Source organism: Poromitra crassiceps (assembly GCF_964638095.1).
Source record: "Poromitra crassiceps genome assembly, chromosome: 6".
NCBI classification, from domain to species: Eukaryota; Metazoa; Chordata; class Actinopteri; order Beryciformes; family Melamphaidae; genus Poromitra; species Poromitra crassiceps.
In genome coordinates, this window is record NC_139627.1 from 34,490,571 (window position 1) to 34,509,929 (window position 19,359).

Sequence of the window (19,359 nt, forward strand, 5' to 3'; positions counted from 1 at the left end):
CGCAAGTCTTTTCAAAAGAAATAAATATCACAGACATAAAGACACCCTGAAGTTTTCTGTAGGATACAAAAAAACAGAAGTGAAATTATCTTGGCATTTGACCCAATAAAGAATGCTGTCATGCTCTCTCTCTTTTTCTCTCCCTCTCTCTTCCCCTCTATCGCTCTCTTCCCTCTCTCTCAATTAATTTCAATTCAATTCAATTTGCTTCATTGGCATGCCAGTCCACAGACAATATTGCCAAAACATCAAGATAAATATCTGTGTGTGTGTGTGTGTGTGTGTGTGTGTGTGTGTGTGTGTGTGTGTGTGTGTGTGTGTGTGTGTGTGTGTGTGTGTGTGTGTGTGTGTGTGTGTGTGTGTGTGTGCGAGAGAGAGAGAGAGAGAGAGAGAGAGAGCATGACAGCATTCTTTATTGGGTCAAATGCCAAGATAATTTCACTTCTGTTTTTTTGTATCATGCATCTATGGCATGCTGTCACACGGGATCAAAGACTGCTCTCCCTCTGCTCTCCCTCTTGCCCGTTGGAAGTGTATTGTGCTGCTGAGTAGAGGCCCTCTTTACGCTCCACCTTGGTGGCGTCCACACTGCTCAGGCTCCTCAGCCTCAACAGCTGCCTCAGCTTCTGTCGGAACTCTCTGGAAGCAAAGTAGTAGATGAATGGGTCCAGGCAGCTGTTCAGGCAGCTAAGCGAGAGAGACAGCTTGTAGGCTACATAGAGAGACTTTTTATAGAAGAGTCGTTGCACAGTGTGGGCCATGAGGAGGATCTGGCTGGGAGCGAAGCAGAGGGTGAAGACCAGGAGAACAATGACGGCCAGACGTATAGCTTTGTCCTTCTGGGCCGTCGTCTGGGAGTCTCGGGCCAGCTTGCGTATGACACTGATGTAGCAGAATGTGGTGATGCAGAAAGGGAAGAGGAAGAGGACGAACAGGAGGGTGAAGAGGAAGGTTGCCCAGGCCACTGTGGAAGGGAGCATCTCCTTCTTCAGCACGTCAAAGCAGGTGGTGATTTTCAGCTCGGGGATGTAAAAGGTCAGGTCTGTGGTAAGGAACGGGTAGAGAACGGCCAGGACCAAGCCCCACATGAAGAGACAGCTGATGACAGCGATGGACTTCCTCTCTCTGGTCTGTCTGTACAGCATGGGCCGCACGATGCCCAGGTAGCGATCGACGCCGATGGCTGTCATAGTCAGCACGGAGCAGTACATGTTGCAATGGTAAGCAACTGTCAGGAACCTGTGGGGAAAACAGGGAAGAGAGTTTTTCATCATTATTAAAGCAACATTTGGATGTTGCTTTAGTTAATGGTTAAAGGTAGCCTGATATTCAAACTGAATCGTCAACTCATAAACTCATTTCCTCTTCTAGTCTGAGATTGCAGTCACTTCAGAGCATTTCTATGAGGGGCTTCGGTCTTCCCTAACCAATCACTAGAGACCAAGGTGTCCACGGCAACCGGCGGCAGCACTGCACTAGTAGTAGTCATGCATAACAGAAACAGACACAGCAGGCTACCTCTACTTTGGCAACAAAATTTTGGCAGTTGTAAAACAATTATAACAACGAGCAACGGATTGTCAAAACGAATTTTGCCATTGATGAAAAATGTGACTTGGACATTTTCAACCGGAGAAAAAGCATTCGCACATGACGATGCCAGACCAAGAACAGCCAAATCCACAACTGTGGAGTGGACATGGCTTCAAAGGTCTGGAGCCAGGCTAGGTTAAAGGATCTCAACTGGTGGGAGCCCTAGTAGGGGCAGACTTATAGTCATTGGAATATTGATTTTATGAACAAATAGGAATCTGTTGACAAACTATGTCGACCATAAATTTATGTCGACCATAAATGTAAACACAAACAGGCTAAACATGGAAAAGTTTAAATAAATGGCTCAATGTGAATGCAAGTTTTACTCTTACTTAGCTAGGTGTAACCTGCATTGTGTACTTCCCCGCAGCTGGGAGGCATGGGAGGCGGACACACTAGCCAGGAGGCTAAAATCCATGAGCTCTAGCTTCTGTTGCTACAGAGCGTGTCTTGAGGGCTCAGTGAGTGAGGTTTATTCACTGGTAATATGAAGGTAATACATTTATTATAACTTCAATAGGAAGAGGGTGTGAAATTGACTAAACAAGGATAATCAATGCAAAGCAAAGGTATTTCTATGTTGGGAAATGGCACCATCTGTTGCCTTCATCAACAGGTCCATGAACAGGCAAGTGTCCTGCATACTTAAAGAATACCTGCACATGGCAGGGCCCAGAGTCCAGTTGTAGCCTTGGAGCTGGTAGGCGACCTGGAAGGGCAGGGCCGCGCCCAGGGCCAGGTCAGTGAGCGTCAGGTTGATCATGAAGATGATGGAGGGAGTCTTGGGGGAGGTGCGGAAGAGGAGGAGCCACATAGAGATGCCGTTCCCCACCAGGTTGATAATAGTGACGATGATGTAGATGATTGAGATGGTGATGCTGGCGTTGGTGTTGTGAAAAAAGGACAGGGTGGCGTTGTCTAGCGTCCTGGTGCTGTTAGAAGCCCTCGACATGATGGGACAGGAACGGCCTCTCGTTACCTGCGTGCCAGGGTTTACACAGACGGACAAAGGCTTCAGTAAGGATTGCAGGAGCATGCTATACAGTACCAGGCATACGTTTGGACACACTCGATTGAATGTGTGGTTTTTCACTCTCATAAGTGTGAAGAAAGGAGGTCACATACTACACAAAATATATATATTTTTTAGAAGATGTCGAAAACGGTAACAAGTGGCTACGACTCTGAGTGTGTCACTTCGGTCCGTCTACCGACTTCCTTTCTTCACACTTGTCAGCATGCTTCACGCTCTGGTGTGCGTTCCTTCTCTCTTTCATCTTTCATTCTGTTAAAGCCATTTGTATCTAAAGGCGTATGCTCAAATGGTTGAAAGCTGGTTCTTAGATAAACGAACAGTGAAGTTGATGCCTATGTATACATTTCTTTACATCAAGGCATTCCATTTGTGTTATTTCATTGTTTAAATGGCTATACTATTATTCTCAAAGCGAAAAAATGAGCTGCTTAGAGTTTAAAGATAAATAAATTTAATAAGAAGTAATTTGTACCTGCGTACTTCACAGAGTTAACATACAGTGTACATCTTCAAGTAGTTGAAGTTGATACGGGCAACATTGCCTGCTGAGTTGCTTTGGTCCACACCTTTTTGTGCTTTTTCTATTTTGTACTATTATTCTAAAATGTGAAAAATAGTAAAAATATCGAAAAATGTGGTGTTTCTTTTGACTGGTATAGTGTACATGCCTCAAAAAGTGAGTGCACCTTCACCATTTATTCTCTGTGCTACAGCATGCAAAGCTGATTGATCTCAAGGTGTGAAACACACCTATCAGGGCACCAGTGGCATATAGCTGATGTTGTGACAGGGCCTGCACATGTGACAGATGAAGATTTCACACAGGAAAGGGGACAATTGTTGTGCTTTTTCATTCTTCCTGTGCCGTACTTACTTTATTGCCCCAGTCGGGGAGAAATACTTTTGCAGCAGGGTGTACACAAAAAATAGAATACAACATTCACAATAAAAAACAAAAACAAGTAGGTTGAGCATATTGCGTTCGTTCTGGCAGGCATGGAGTCAAGCTCAGCTCACAAACCCAGCTCACATCAGCTGATTTCCCTCTAGGTTTTCATTGGCAAATCTCATACAGAGCGCCCTATTTCAAGCTGTTTAATTTCCGCCTTCTTGTTTTCGGCTTTCTCTGCAAGCCGTTTGCAACCCACCTCCACCCCAGCTCCTCCTTTCATGCTGTGTCTAACTTAAACAATGTCATTTCTGCTGTCATTGTTGCTTGCTGGAGTATTTAAGATTGAGAGATAGTCAGCAGCCAGCAATGACAGCTGCTGGGGCTTTGGACAGTAGTGGATAAAAAGGTCAGCAATAACCTGCATGTTTAAGGTCAGGTCGCAACAACCTGCATGAGCATAGCCAGCAATGGCTTAAAAATGCAACATTTAACCTTTATCATTATCATTATATTATTATAGCATTAAAATGTCTAAAAACGAGTAGACCTATATGTTATATATAGGATATTCTTTAGTTATGCACTTACATTATCCCAAATGTTTTCAAAAGTGCTCAAAATCCATAATTATATTATATTATATAAATAACACTCGCTTTTTGTCGATGATGTCATCACAGAGAGCCAGCTGTTACCTTGGATCTCCGGGTCAATTCCAGACTATTTTCGGTAACGCTTTAGAATACAGCCCGCAAATAAGGATGTAGTTATAGTATAACTATGGGGTATAAGGAGTGAATTTAGACTTCAGCTCTTGTTACCCTCTAGTTACTAGAGGGTAACAAGATCTGTAGGCCTAGTATAACTACGGGGTAACACACTGTAGGCTACAGGGTAACTAGGGGGGCGCGGGCTGTATTCTGAAGCAGGGGACCAATTCTGTACTTATGATAGATAGATAGATAGATAGATAGATAGATTGATAGATAGATAGATAGATAGATAGATAGATAGATAGATAGATAGATAGATAGATAGATAGATAGATAGATAGATAGATAGAGTACTTTATTAATCCTCTGGGGGAAATTCTTGTGTTACAAGCCAATGTCAGTAGGCCTAGCCTACATCTTAGTAAAAAACACAAGAGAAAGAGTCTAGTCAAAAATAAAAAATAAAATATGTCAGACATAGAAACCATGTAACCATGAAAACATGTAAAGAAAGCACAGCATTTAAGCCTATCTACAATAAAGTTAAATAAAATAAGATAAGAAATTGCACCTGTAATTTACAGCTGTAAGCACACATGTTCTATGTGGCCAAAATGGACATTGTGCAACATCATTATAAAGTGACATAGGCTACAGATTGTGCAAGGATGCAATGAGGGTTCACCAGCGTATCTATGGGAGGGGTGTGGAGGAGAGAGGGAGAGGGAGTGAAAGGAGGAGTCTGCTCTCCCTGCATGTATCTATGGGAGGGGTGTGGAGGAGAGAGGGAGAGGGAGTGAAAGGAGGAGTCTGCTCTCCCTGCATGTACGTGACTTATTATACATGCTAATTGCAGTGGGCACAAAAGACCTCGGCTAATTACGGGGTAGGCTACCGCACTCTACTTACAGTATGAAAAGATACGGTTTAGGGCGGTGATGACAACATCAGGTAGCTACAGTACGTGCCATCCTTCTGCTGCTGCTGCCCAGCTGGACACTGGCGATGGGGAATTCTGGGCGATTGACGGGGCCCGGTGTTGCCTGGAGAGCGATGGATGATCCCTGGTGCGGAAATGCCCCCAACACTGGCCACACGCTGGACGGCCGGTGTGATCGAGCCGATTTGCTGGTGGACGCTAATATGGAAGTGCTCTGGATTCTGCACGCTGGACAATGGGCCCGCTGGAAGCCATGGAGCCCCAGTGAAGAAATATTTGTGATGTCATCAGTGATGTCACTTGAGCAATTGTGATGTCATCAGTGATGTCACTAAGGTGTTACACACCCTGATTGACAAGGGGCGTGTACAGCATGGGGAGCACTAAATGATGCTGTAGAAGTCAGTCTTCGTGATTGAAATATAGTCAAGACCACACTAAATGTTGATGGCACAAGGGATGAAGGATACATAAAAGGAAAGGTAATGTACACCAAAAACTGTAGTGAGGTGCCGACCACTGGAAGTAAACTTAAAGGAGGACTTACCCCCTAGATATGTATTAGAACAGTGATTTGAAAATACCTATGGAAAAAACCAAGAAATGACATATGCTCTTGTCTATACTGGACTCTTTGGCTGTGTTCAAGTCAAGATTCTTTTTCGGAAATCGACGCCATTACAGTTTGCCTACTGCCTCAAAAATAATTTATTTGAGAGGGGCCATGGGCTCTATCGTTGCAGCGGCGCAGTTTCTAGGCCGAGCGCCAGCCGCAGCGCAAAGCAGTGGGTGTGGAAAGGCGCACTTGATATCGTCGTGCTGGCGCTAGATGCAGCCCAAAGCATTACAACCACGCCTTTTAGGCGTAAAATTATGCACCGTCATGCTCATTGGATAAGTGCAATAAACGAATCTCACGCTTGCCTTTTTAGCTCCAATTCCAGTGATCCCGCAAAACCAGACGAAAGCCAAACGCTCTGCCCCCCCCCCCCCCCCTCCCTTCATCCAGTCTGTCTGTCTGCATTATAGGCTATTATTCCATATTATTATGCTTCTCAAACCAATCTAACTGCAGTTTCAATACTGCAAGCATGTAAATACGCTACACTATAGCAAGATCAAAGTGAAAATAATGTTCTAAAGGCATCAGCTACAAAAATATAGCCTATCCCTATATGATGAGATTAATTTTATATTGGTGAAAGTTTGTTCAGAATGATATCGTTTTCTCTCCCCTGCTGCAGGTAGAATGATGCACATAAATATACCCTACATTATGTAAAGTCATTGCATAAATGTGTTTTTATTGTAAAACTAAATGTGAAGTTGGGCAAAGTTATTGGAGCGGACATCACAGTATAGCACATGACAGTAGAAGCGCGTTCTGAAGCGCGCGCGTTCCTCTGACACTTATCTAAATGACGTTAAATCGACAAAGGATATATATAGGCCCAGGAGGACATATATGTTTCACTTAGGGTGGTGTTTTAATTTCGATTATTTATTTGGTCCAATATTGAAATGTTCTACAATTGCAGGCTGTGTTACCATTACACATTATTTTAGATCGACCTTTTATATCTATTTCGCCTCATTTAGTTGCTATTTAGTAGCGAAATTGAGTACCCAATTGCATGCTGGGGCATTCACAGGCAGTCAGAGAGAGACAGTCGTATTGTGCCTGTCAGACTGCCTGCAGCCTCAAAGCGGTACACGGAGTTGTTTTACCCAGGCTGGACGCGTTGTCACACAGGCTTGTGACAGTAACTCAACGCGGAAGGATTTATTTCACAATAAACTGGTAAACGCACACCAATGCCTGCTCCTGTCAGTAGGAGAGAGGGAGAGAGTGACACAGGTAAGGGTGACAGAGGAGAGAGGGGAGGAATAGGCCTGCTTTTCAAAGGCGCAAGGCGCTAAATTAACGCCAGCTCGGAAGATAGGTATTTAGCGCCGACACGCCCACTTTGGCCCATTCTGGGACTGCGCCACGCCCATTCGGCCTAAAGCGCATTTGGCAGCGTAAAGCCATATTGATATCGTCCCAAAACAGGCGCAAGGCACGTTTTTTTGCGTTTAAGGCCCGTTTTAGCGCCGAAGGCCTGTGGGAGAATAGGGCCCCATGGCCGTTGCATCGGCGCAGTTTCTAGGCCGAGCGGCAGGCGCAGATCAAAGCAGTGGGCGTGGAAAGGCGCACTTGATATCGTCGTGCTGGCGCTAGATGCAGCCCAAAGCATTACAACCACGCCTTTTAGGCGTAAAATTATGCACCGTCATGCTCATTGGATAAGTGCAATAAACGAATCGCACGCTTGCCTTTTTAGCTCCAATTCCAGTGATCCCGCAAAACCAGATGAAAGCCAAACGCTCTGCCCCCCCCCCCCTCCCTTCATCCAGCCTGTCTGTCTGCATTATAGGCTATTATTCCATATTATTATGCTTCTCAAACCAATCTAACTGCAGTTTCAATACTGCAAGCATGTAAATACGCTACACTATAGCAAGATCAAAGTGAAAATAATGTTCTATGCATCAGCTAGAAAAATATAGCCGATTGGTGAAAGTTTGTCCAGAAAGATATCATTTTCTCTCGCCTGCTGCAGGAAGGATGATGCACATAAATATACCCTACATTATGTCAAGTCATTGCATAAATGTGTTTTTATTGTAAAACTAAATGTGAAATAGGGCCAAGTTATTGGAGGAACATCACAGTATAGCAGATGCCATTAGAAGCGCGTTCCGAAGCGCGTTCCGCTGTTACTTCTCTAAATCACGTTAACTCGACAAGGGGTATATATATGCCCAGGAGGACATATATGTTTCACATAGGGTGGTGTTTTCATTTCGAGGTTTTATTTGGTCCAATATTGAAATGTTGACAATGGCAGGCTGTGTTACCATTACACATTAATTTAGAACTACCTTTTATATCTATTTTGGCTCATTTGGTGGCTATTTAGTAGCGAAATGAAGAAACACAATGCATGCTGGGAACTCAGAGAGAGAGAGAGAGAAGGGTGACAGAGAAGAAGCAGTGAAGGCAAAGAATAGGCCTGCTTTTCAAAAGCGCAAAGCGCTAAATGTAGGCCAGCTCCCAAGATATAACTAGGCTGGTATTTAGCGCCGACACGCCCACTTTGGGACTGCGCCACGCCCATTCGGCCTAAAGCGCATTTGGCAGCCTAAAGCCTATTGCTATCTTGCCGAAACAGGCGCAAGGCACGTTTTTTTGCGGTTAAGGCCCGTAATAGCGCCGATGGCCTGTGGGAGAATAGAGCCCCATATCTTTATAAATATCAACAACTAGCCAACGCTGGTGGCCTGTTTGGAAAGAGCTTTGCTCAAAATGGTTGAAAGTTATATCAATTTGGTAATTCAGTGGCGAACTAGAAATTTAATTATTTTTCTGCATGTATCTCTATGGCAGTGTGTTAAACTACGTTACGAGAGCAAAGTGACGTGGGCTCGTTACAGCAGCACACCGCACAATACGACAAACCCCCCGTTCTGGGGTAACACAATGCGAGATTTCTCTACGTCATTCCCTCGTCCAAGTTGCCATATAGTCCCTTTTTCATTTTAGTTTGGGGGCTTTTCGTGATTCTTGTTAAAAGTTGTGCAAAAGTTTTCCTCTCAGCGCAGTGCAGGGCAGGCTGCGCCTCCTCCCTCCTGCCAGACCCAGGCTGGCGAAACAGCCTGCTGCATGCATGGGGCGCTCTAACCTCACGGAGCAACAAACAAACACAGACAGAAATAGCTGGTGTGCGATTTAGAGAATACAGTCTGAGATTGGGTACAGGATTGAGGGAATCCCGCATCTGTTTGCGAAGGTGCGACTGGACAGGACGCTTTTCACAGATGGGCACAGTAGTCGGAGCGAGGCGAGTGTCTCTCAGGGTTACTCAGGGCACAGCTGCAGATCTCTCCTCCTCCTCCTCCGCGCATTCAGTCTGTCCAAAATCATTACCGATATAATCTCAGTAGGAGGGATGCAGGGAAATATGATAGTAGCCGATGTGTTTAGAGAAGCTTTGTCACGTTGTCACGTCGTAGTATAGCGTTATATTTTACATGTGCGCTAAACTGCGACCATATTTGTTTGCGGAAATATCAGACTGCTCTCTCTGCTCTCAGAGCACAGAGAGCCCAGCTGGTGCTGCGCGCGCATGAGGTTTTACAGTACGACTCTCTCCCGCCTGCCTGGGCTGGAGACAGTGCTTACAACTCGGACTGATAATATAAACATCATCATTCGAGCTTATCCAGGTAATATATTAATAAAGTAGTGACACATTCAGCGGGAAACTAACTATAATTAAGACATGTGCCAACTTTGACGACGTTTGGTTCAGTATTTTAAGAGCAAACTTCAATAGGAATAGGCTGGAGTTCTGAGGAGCCGAAAGGGTACAGGGGGGGTAGGGGAGTAATTATCTTGAAATCCCATAGTCTTTGGGGGCACTGTGACGTCAGTGTGCCCCTAATCTCCCATTCATTTGAGAGAGAAAAAAAAAGCAGTGTTCGACCCTTAGAGGGCGCTTATGCCAGGTATGCTGCTGAAAAATGATACAAATGGTAAAATGGCAACAGTTTGGTGTCAAATGTGGAAATTTTGACCAGAATTCTTCACACATCACCCCCAAAGTCATATATATTGGTTAAAAGCTGAAAAAAAGTGTTTTGGAGGTAAGTCCTCCTTTAATGTTGAAAAAAGTGTCCTTCCGGCATTCTTCAAGATCAACAAGTATGACAACAGGTACTGCAGTGGGGCTCAAAACAGCACCTATAGGTCGCTTCCGGAAAGAAGCGCCAAAATTGGCACAAATACTCCTTGTGGACTGTTATTTTGATAAAAGTAACTGGCCACGCAGAAATTTTATTTTTTTCCAAGATGGCCGCCATTTCCAGCCTGAAAACACTATTTTGGGGGCAACTTTGGGTAGAATTTTCCAATATGAATGATCTTGTTATCAAACCATACATTTATGACCACAGAGAAGCCAGATTTATTCCATGAAAATTTCAAAATGGCTGCCATTTTAAAGATGGCTGCCATTTCAGCCATTTTTACCATAGGATTTCACTGTCCAGGGCGATTTTGATGATTCTGGTGTCAAATGACAGGTTTTTAACTATGGAAATTTCAAAATTATACATCAGAAATTATTTGTATATCTCCTTTTGCCATTTACTCTGCATATATTTTCAAAGTAATGTGAAAATATGCATAAACAACAGTATTTTAGAGATTTAGTATTTTAGAGTAAATGGTAAAAGGAGATATACAAATAATTTCTGATGTATAATTTTGATTTTGATTTTCCATAGTTAAAAACCTGTTATTTGACACCAGAATCATCAAAATCGCCCTGGACAGTGAAATCCTATGGTAAAAATGGCTGAAATGGCAGCCATCTTTAAAATGGCAGCCATTTTGAAATTTTCATGGAATAAATCTGGCTTCTCTGTGGTCATAAATGTATGTTTTGATAACAAGATCATTCATATTGGACAATTCTACCCAAAGTTGCCCCCAAAATAGTGTTTTCAGGCTGGAAATGGTGGCCATCTTGGAAAAAAATAAAATTTCTGCGTGGCCAATTACTTTTATCAAAATAACAGTCCACAAGGAGTATTTGTGCCAATTTTGGCGCTTCTTTCCGGAAGCGACCTAAAGGTGCTGTTTTGAGCCCCACTAATGGTAAAAATAGCTGAAATGGCAGCCATCTTTGAAATGGCAGCCATTTAGAAATTTACATGGAACAAATCTGGCTTCTCTGTGGTCATAAATGTATGGTTTGATAACAAGATCATTCGTATTGGACAATTCTACCCAAAGTTGCCCCCAAAATAGTGTTTTTGGGGCGGGAAATGGCGGCCATCTTGGAAAGATCGAGATTTCTGCGTGGCCAGTTACTTTTATCAAAATAACAATCCACAAGGAGTATTTGTGCAAATTTTGGCGCTTCTTTCCGGAAGCGACCTATTTTACATTGAAAGTGCATTTTTTGAGCCCCACTACTGGGGATGTTATATGGGCTAGGCCACACCCTGAACACACATCTGATGGTGGTTAGACAATCATCAGGCGGGTGAGGCAATTAGCTCTACAACACTGACAGGTCAAAAGTCAATCAAATCACTTCAAAGTTACAACAAAGTGACATATATATCTCTCTCTCTCTCTCTCTCTCTCTCTCTCTCTCACACACACACACACACACACACACACACACACACACACACATAGGAGTGTGTCTGTATAATATGTGTGTGTATATATATATGTGTGTATATATATATGTGTGTGTATGTATGTATGTATGTATGTATGTATGTATGTATGTATGTATGTATGTATGTATGTGTATATATGCGTATGTATGTATGGATGGATGGATGGATGTATGGATGGATGGATGTATGGATGGATGTATGGATGGATGTATATACAGTATATATATAAAAAGTTTCTAATAGATACAGTATATAGAGAGTTTTAACATCAAGATGAACATCATAAACAACTCAATCTAAACATCCAATGACTAGGTTACTTCACAGAAAACAAACAACAAAACAACAGGCAGTGGCTGACCGGTGCTACTGCTCCTCTCACTCCTCTTGTTTGATTTATTAGCAAGATTTATTAGCAAACTCTGTCAGTTATTTGGTGCATTAGTTCTGTTAACTCTTGGTTAATGTCATTATGTTTGTTGTGGTGCTCAGTTCGACTCCTATGTGTAGCTGCTAACATGCCTTCTTTTATGCTAAAAATATTATATATATATATTTTTTAGAAATAGTTCATCTATAAAGGCCAGTTAGGCAATGTTTGTACCTGACATGTTTCGGCTGCTGTTTCTGCAGTCTTCATCAGAGGTGTCAAGTGATGTTGGTATGGTGTGGTTATATGGTCACTCCAACATCACGTGACACCTCTGATGAAGACTGCAGAAACAGCAGCCGAAACATGTCAGGTACAAACATTGCCTAACTGGCCTTTATATATGAACTATTTCTAAAAATAAATGCCTTCTTCTAGCCTGGCTTCGGCCTACCTTGGAGGCTTTAGATTAGCTTGTTGTTATTAGCTTGTCAGTGTAGCGAACCAGCAACACTGTTGTGTTTTACTGTGTAAAATAAAAACTACTTTTTCATGGTTGTCTTTGTCTAGTTTTATTTCAGTCATGAGAGACCAGTGGGTAAACTTTTACGAGCGAGCTTTATTCACAAATGCCATGGCAGCATGGCAACTGATTCTTTGGCATAATGACTCCGTGGTAAGATGCCTCTCTTCTTGTGGTGAGAGAGGAGGGCATCTGCTCAGACTAGGATAGAGAATCCCCCCCCCAGAGGATGGGATACAATCAGCCCAGGTACAGCGACCATGAGGTGACGGATCAGGGAAAGAGGATGATGACACCCTGACCATGGCTATATGTATTGCCACGTGATAGCCTCGGCAGTGACATCATTACCAACGTCATATTTATATTGACAGTGCCTGATTGGCTGTTGAGGATGGGGTGATGAGTCAGGAGACACATGTCATAATGGACATCACACTTGGATTACACTTGATTTATGTTGAGCGCTGATGCCTATTGTGATATGAGGTAACATGACTGGTTCTCATCTTGAAACTAGGTCGAGACCAACATTTTGTGACCTAGAACCCTTAGACCGGGTCATAACAATCACACCAAGTAACAAAGTCGTCCACTACCGGCACGTGGTCCTGTTTCTCCCCTTCTAAAAGGCTGAGAATGACAGAGTCATCAGCATACTTTAAAATTAATCTGTTCACATAGCTGCTGGAACAGTCATTAGTGTACACCTCCTTTATATTCTGTACACTGTACAGAATATGAAGGAGGTCGGAGAGACAGCAACCTTGAGGCGAACCGGTGGATGAGAAAAGCAGGTTGGAGAGAGCACCATTAACTCTCACACACTGACTTATTTATAGGAAATCCATAATCCAACCAACCAAGTTAGAATCAAGTTTAAAATTGGGAATGAGCCTTTCGGCAAGCAGGAAGGGTTGGATGGTAATGCTGAAGGAAAATCAATAAATAGGAGTGTGGCATGAGATTTGGTCGATCTAAATGCTGGTATCAACCTTATTTTTGGCGGCCATTTTGCCTTACGTTAACTATGGGTTCTATTTCCGGTGTAATCAATTTAGATAACCCCCCAGCCCCCGACAAAAAAAACGTCTGAGGATTTTACCCTTTTACAGCAGAGCCATTCTGCTCTACAGCCGTGTCGTTCGGGTGCTGGGATAACGTAATGCATTGTGGGTAGTCGGCTACTAATACCGCATTCATGACAACTCGGCCCGCCGGAGGTTTCAACACGGAACCTCCGCCCTGGACAGATTGCGTTCACGCTGCACCTCCCGCTCGGGGGGGAAAGCCCAAACTGTTGCTATAGCAACCCGCGTTAGCACCTACTAGCGAACAATGCTAACCGAACATGCTGAATGCTGAATTTCACACAGAGCGAAACACAGATGATACAAACACATATGAAACGTTAACATTACATAATTAAGAACTCAACTTGTGTGTTAAAACGTCAACAAACGTCTTTATAATAATTCTGTGATTATCATTAACGATGCAAGTAGCCATTTTGATGTGGCTGTGACGTCAACTCGGAGAAACCGGAGCTCTGGATGATACCCGAATTTCCGAGCTGTAATTATGGCCTGGACGACCGTTCAATTCACTTTTTACAGGTCGGAACCCATTTTTTCCGGCGGTCCGAGTTGTCTTGAACGGGGTATGACTGTGGCTAATGTTAGCGGCTAGTTAGCTATGTTACATGGCAGTAAAACGCCACCAAATTGATTTAACTTTTAACCATTTCGAGTAACATACATTTCGAGTTTCCATACGGACCTCCAGCGTTGGTTAGTTGTTTATAACGTGACTATATTTATAACTTTTATAACGGACTCCAGCTTCCGGTTTATAATTCGGGTCTGCAGCCAGAGTATAACAAAGGAAATGGCAAGCGACAACAATGAGTCACGTTAAACCGGACCTTGTACCCACGATTCTTTTTTACAGTGGGGCATTCAAAAATAAGGTGGATAGAAAGTTTAACAGTGTAATAGCAGCATCCTCCACACCTCTACCATCAGACCAGTATACCCATGCGTGACATTATTGCGAGTAGGGTTAGCGGGGTTAGGGTTATTATTATGAAATAACAGGCGTCAAGACAAGTGATTGTGGCTATAGTTGCTACTTCCTCTCCTATATAACCTCAGCATTTCAACACTGACTAGGAATAGCCTACAAGAACTTTCGATTATGCGCGTGGTGCATATGCTGGGGGAAGGTCAACCACAAACTAAACTGAAGCTAATCAATCAACAGACACATAAGTCATAAAAACACCACAGACGAAAATACAGTCTATGCTGAAAATGATGTAACAGAAAGTGTGCTGTTCCTACATGTGTCAAAAATACTGATGGAATGATTAAAATACATTTCTTTAATGTAACAAAAAAGAAAAGGCAAGTTTATTTGTACTAGGCACAAAAGTGCCTCCAACACAAAGTGGAAAGATATTGAGATGACTGTAGCAGATTCCGTCCTTACTTGGTAATACCAAACTAGTAAAACATGACAAAACTCAGTAGATCCAATAAGTCAATAAGGCAATCTCGGTGTTATACCAAAATCTAAGAGACTGTAAAGCCTCCTCTACTATATATATTAAGGCTAAGTGGAAGAAGGAACTGAACAGTGACATTACAATGGAGGAATGCCTCAAGAGAACACAACAACACACCACACTTTTAAATCACTTCTTAAAACCTATTTATTTAAACAAGCCTTTTATTAATTTTATCCCACTCGCTTCTTTTATTTTTATTAGTGTTGCCTGATTGGTTTTAATTTTTGTTGTTTTTATGTGCTGTTCCTTCACATGCTATTGTTATGTACCTGTTGCAGTTTGTGCCGGTTGACGTTTTTCTAGCCTGCTTTTGTGTACTTGTTGGCTAAATTTTGAACGAACGAACCTGCTATAAATCTGTTTTTATTTCCTGTATGTAAAGCACTTTGTGATCCATGGATTTGAAAAGTGCTATATAAATAAAGTATTACTTACTTACTTACTTACACTACAAATGCAAGGTCATGGAGGGAATTTGGATGGAAAAACCAGACACGACTTCATTACACCAAAATTAAAGAGTAAGCAAACTAATTCACAGCAATCATGTTGGGAGTTATGTAGGGATGGGGAAGCAGGCCACACATCATTTTTTGGGGAATGTCATAAGTTACAGCCATTTTGGGAAAATGTAACCCTAACCCTAACCCTAATAACCCTTACGATTAAGAACATTTTGGATATGAAGTACCTAAGGAATGCAAAATGATGTATATTGGAAATAGGGTGTAAATTATTGTGTTATGACAATGATAGATATTTAGTCAAGATATTATTGATCACAAGCAAGAAGGCGATAACCAGGAATTGGTACAAAACTCCACCTATTAGAGATCAATGGTTAAAAATGATAAGAGGTTTACAGTATATTATGGATTAAAAAAAATCTGATTAGAGTGAGAGAAGATGTCTTTGCTACGAAATGGGAGAAATGGATGGCTTACGAAACAGTGGAAAATGCTCATGGACCAACTGACACATAAAATTCAAAATACTTGATCTGTATTGCAACCATGGCTGTTTTGTTATTTGTTATCTGTTTTGATTTTTGTTTTGATTTGTTCTTACTGTCAACAAATCATAAGTCAACAGGCAAAATACTTTTGGTTGTATGCATTGTATGCATTGAATATGCATTGCGTTGTATGCATTGAAGTGTGCCTTTATTACTTTTTCTAACTAGTAATAATGTGAATTCTGAGTTATTTCATTTATATGCTTTGTCCAATCCAAATTGCTGGCGCTGTTCAATGGCGACCCGGTTTTGCTCTCCGACTCTGAGAGCGAACCAAGCAGAATTTCGCTCGTGATACTTGTACCATGAAGTGACAATAAAGTACTGTCTGTACTGTACTCTATGCACTAACTAAAACTCAATAAAACATTAAAGTAAAAAAAAAAAGTTTTGCCTAGTCTACTTCATGATCATCTTAATATTGGAAATATGTAGTATCTGTGTATAACAGAATTGATAATAAAGGTTGCAGTATCCAGGATGATCCCAGTAAAAATCAGTTGAGCGCTCACCAGAACGGAGGGGCAGAGGAGACGGAGAGCAGACAGTCAGTCAGGCAGGCAGGCATGTGAGAGACGGTTGGAGATGGATGAACAGATATTGTCACAACTGAGGAAATGGGGCCATTACAGTTAGTGGTGACAGGAAGTGTGTCACATGTGGCAGCTTTCACCCCAACAACTGCACTGACAGTGACACCCAACCAGCAGATTCATTCCTGGAGCAGATGGGCTGATGCGAGGCCGTCCTACACACTGACACCATCGAGAGTTAGTGCTGATCGCGATTATATGAATTGTTCTCTTATTTCCCATGCGGCCTGTGAAATGCTACAACACTGAAGTGATATACTTTTTCTTTTTTCAGGACAACCTGGACTATCAGAATATGTATGCTGCAGTGATGTATGTCACATGATGGATACATTGTTATATGACCATAAAGACAAAAGAAAAAACAAAAGAAAAATTGAATCTCACAGAAATGTATTCAAATCACACAGAGAACAATAATAACAAAGGTTTTTGGCAATTGAAAATTGTTCTCCCTAGTCCCAATCATGAGGAAAAGAATAAACATTATAACCTGCAGACATCAAAAACTTTTTTTTTTTTTTTTTTTTTTACAAATAAGTCCTTTCATTTCCCCCCCAATAAGTTATTAGTCAAGGCTGGATGACAAAGGGCCCTCCTACTTTACTAACCGTGCAGCCCTTAGCTTTCAGAGGAAATAAACTAAATGAATCGGCTATAGTCTTCTGAATGTAACATTCAGAGTAACTTTTTCCTATCACATATGATATCGCCGACCCCTGAGGGAGTGTAAAGATGGTAAGATTTGTTAACCGTTGTCTTCCTATATGACTATAAAGATGGAGGACCTATAGGTAATATGTATGGTGAGTCACATTTAAAAGTTCAAGCATTGCACTTTCAAAGTCTTGGCAATTCTGACTTTTGCTGTGATTTTTTCCCCTCAGTCATATTGCTGCAGCGTTGGAAGAGCGGAGAGAGACATGGGGCAAATAGAGAGAGGGAATACAATCTGTTCAAGATTTTCCACAGAGAGAGCGAGCAGGGGGGGGGGGGGGGGGGGCACATGTGCGCTGCAACTCAGGAGAAATAGAAAGTAAAGAACACTACTTCCTTCTCTCCTGTACCAAGTATGAACCAGGAAAACATCATTTTCAAAAAGCTCTGAAAGAATAGGGAACTTTCAAAAATCTCAGTATCACTTCTGCACTCTGTGCTCAGTATGTGATGTCATCAGCGTGAGAATTACATGGAAACCATGAGGCCGTGGCCTCCATTACCCCTCCCTCTGGCCGTGATGCCCTGAGATCCCTAAGGTCACTTTGGCAGTGCCCTGCAACTGTCAGTTGCTTTCATTAAAAGTGTCAGTGGTCTCAATTTAATGTAGTCTGCCCTATGCAAAGGATGTGTAATTGGCACATTTTAACACACATTTCAGAAAAAGGGCCTTTGTGCCCTGGCATGTGACATTGTGCCCGGAAAGAATTGCGGCCCCTAAAATGATGAAATTCCCAGCCTGGATGTCATGCCATAATATAAGAAAGACATCACCTCTGTAAACTACCATTGCTTTTTTGTGATCATCACTGTTACTGTCCAGATATATTCTATATGATAAACCTATATATTGTGTAATATGCAGTTTCATTTGATTTTACTTTATGTATATCTCACTTATGTTTGTATCTATGATTTAGCTACATGTATGTCATGCCAATAAAGTTCACATATGCAGATGGGAGTAAGGTGTGCACACAATGTTTTCAACCCATTGTTGTTCCTGAGTTGTACGAGTTGTCTGCATACAAAAGTGCTTTTTTCCTGTGACTGTGATAGTTCTGCTTTAATTACGTGGGTGCGCCTCACTGCCTGTGACAACATATTATCCAGAAGAGACTTTATTCATGCAAATGTCGCATCATCCACTACTTCTGTTTTGATTGGAAAAACACCCTGGGATCACCCTGTGATCCCAGCTGAAATGAAGAGACGGTTTTAATGCCCTATAATAACCTGCTCTCAATGTCATGTCAGAAACTATTGGGATGTTGTGAATCGGTTTGGCTGGACCACACCCATTCAATCGAAGAGACATTCGCAAAACCAGAACTATACATATTACTCAGATCTGCCTTGTTTAAACGTATATTATGGGCACTGCATCAGAATGCTGCCTCACCCTGTCATACTTCTACAGAGCCAGAGAACTAACCCAAAGACTGAAATACCATTTTTAATATCTTATATCAGTAGAATAGCTTTATTTTTCACATCTTAAAGAAAAGAAAAGAAAATTACACAATAGGTATGATGCACAAATGTGGAAGGTCATGTGCAAAAATAATCGAAGGCATGTTACACAGACGTTACTATCAACACGAGTAGCTTTTCCCATTACATAATAAACAGTTGATAGCATTGATAGAAAACCGTGCAAACTGCATATAAAATTAAAATGTATCATTTAACGGTGTCAGACTCTTGCATCTTTTCCTAGGAAATGGTTTAGTAGAAATGTAGAGAATGTGTTCTTCCTGGCTCATGGGTGACGACCATAAAAACAGACAATTCTGCTTTGTGTCGTAGAACACCTCGGAGTAAGATGATGGACAAATTGACAACATTCCCTCTCATTTGCACGCTTGCCTTCAACACACACAAATACACGAGAGATTTCTTCTTTTTTTAGTTTCTACATCCTAAATCTTCTAAATAAAATCCTACTTACATTATATTTCTTTGTGTTAAAATCTATAGGCTATCTTTAAAACCATCCAAGTGTAATGGACTCTACAAAGGCTTAGAAAGAGGATGAGGTCACAGGTTTCACCAGCAAACCGCTGACAGACAGGACTGGTGGAGCTGCCTCGTACAGGTGCGTGCTTTAGAAACATGCTGCCTCGTACAGGTGCGTGCTTTAGAAACATGACCG

The 19,359-nt window shown here is 42.0% G+C and overlaps 1 protein-coding gene across 1 annotated transcript; it reads right to left on the bottom strand.

Moving 5' to 3' along the window:
• Positions 1-488: 488 nt before the first annotated feature.
• On the bottom strand, positions 489-16,502 carry p2ry8 (P2Y receptor family member 8; the record flags this gene model as incomplete). The annotated part of the gene is made up of 3 exons (XM_083638201.1): positions 16,407-16,502; positions 2,253-2,575; positions 489-1,239 (listed from the first exon to the last, which is right to left on the bottom strand). Exons 2-3 carry the CDS (start codon positions 2,546-2,548, stop codon positions 489-491), a joined length of 1,047 nt encoding a protein of 348 aa, XP_083494327.1. The 5' UTR covers positions 2,549-2,575; positions 16,407-16,502.
• Between the last annotated feature and the right edge of the window lie 2,857 nt (positions 16,503-19,359).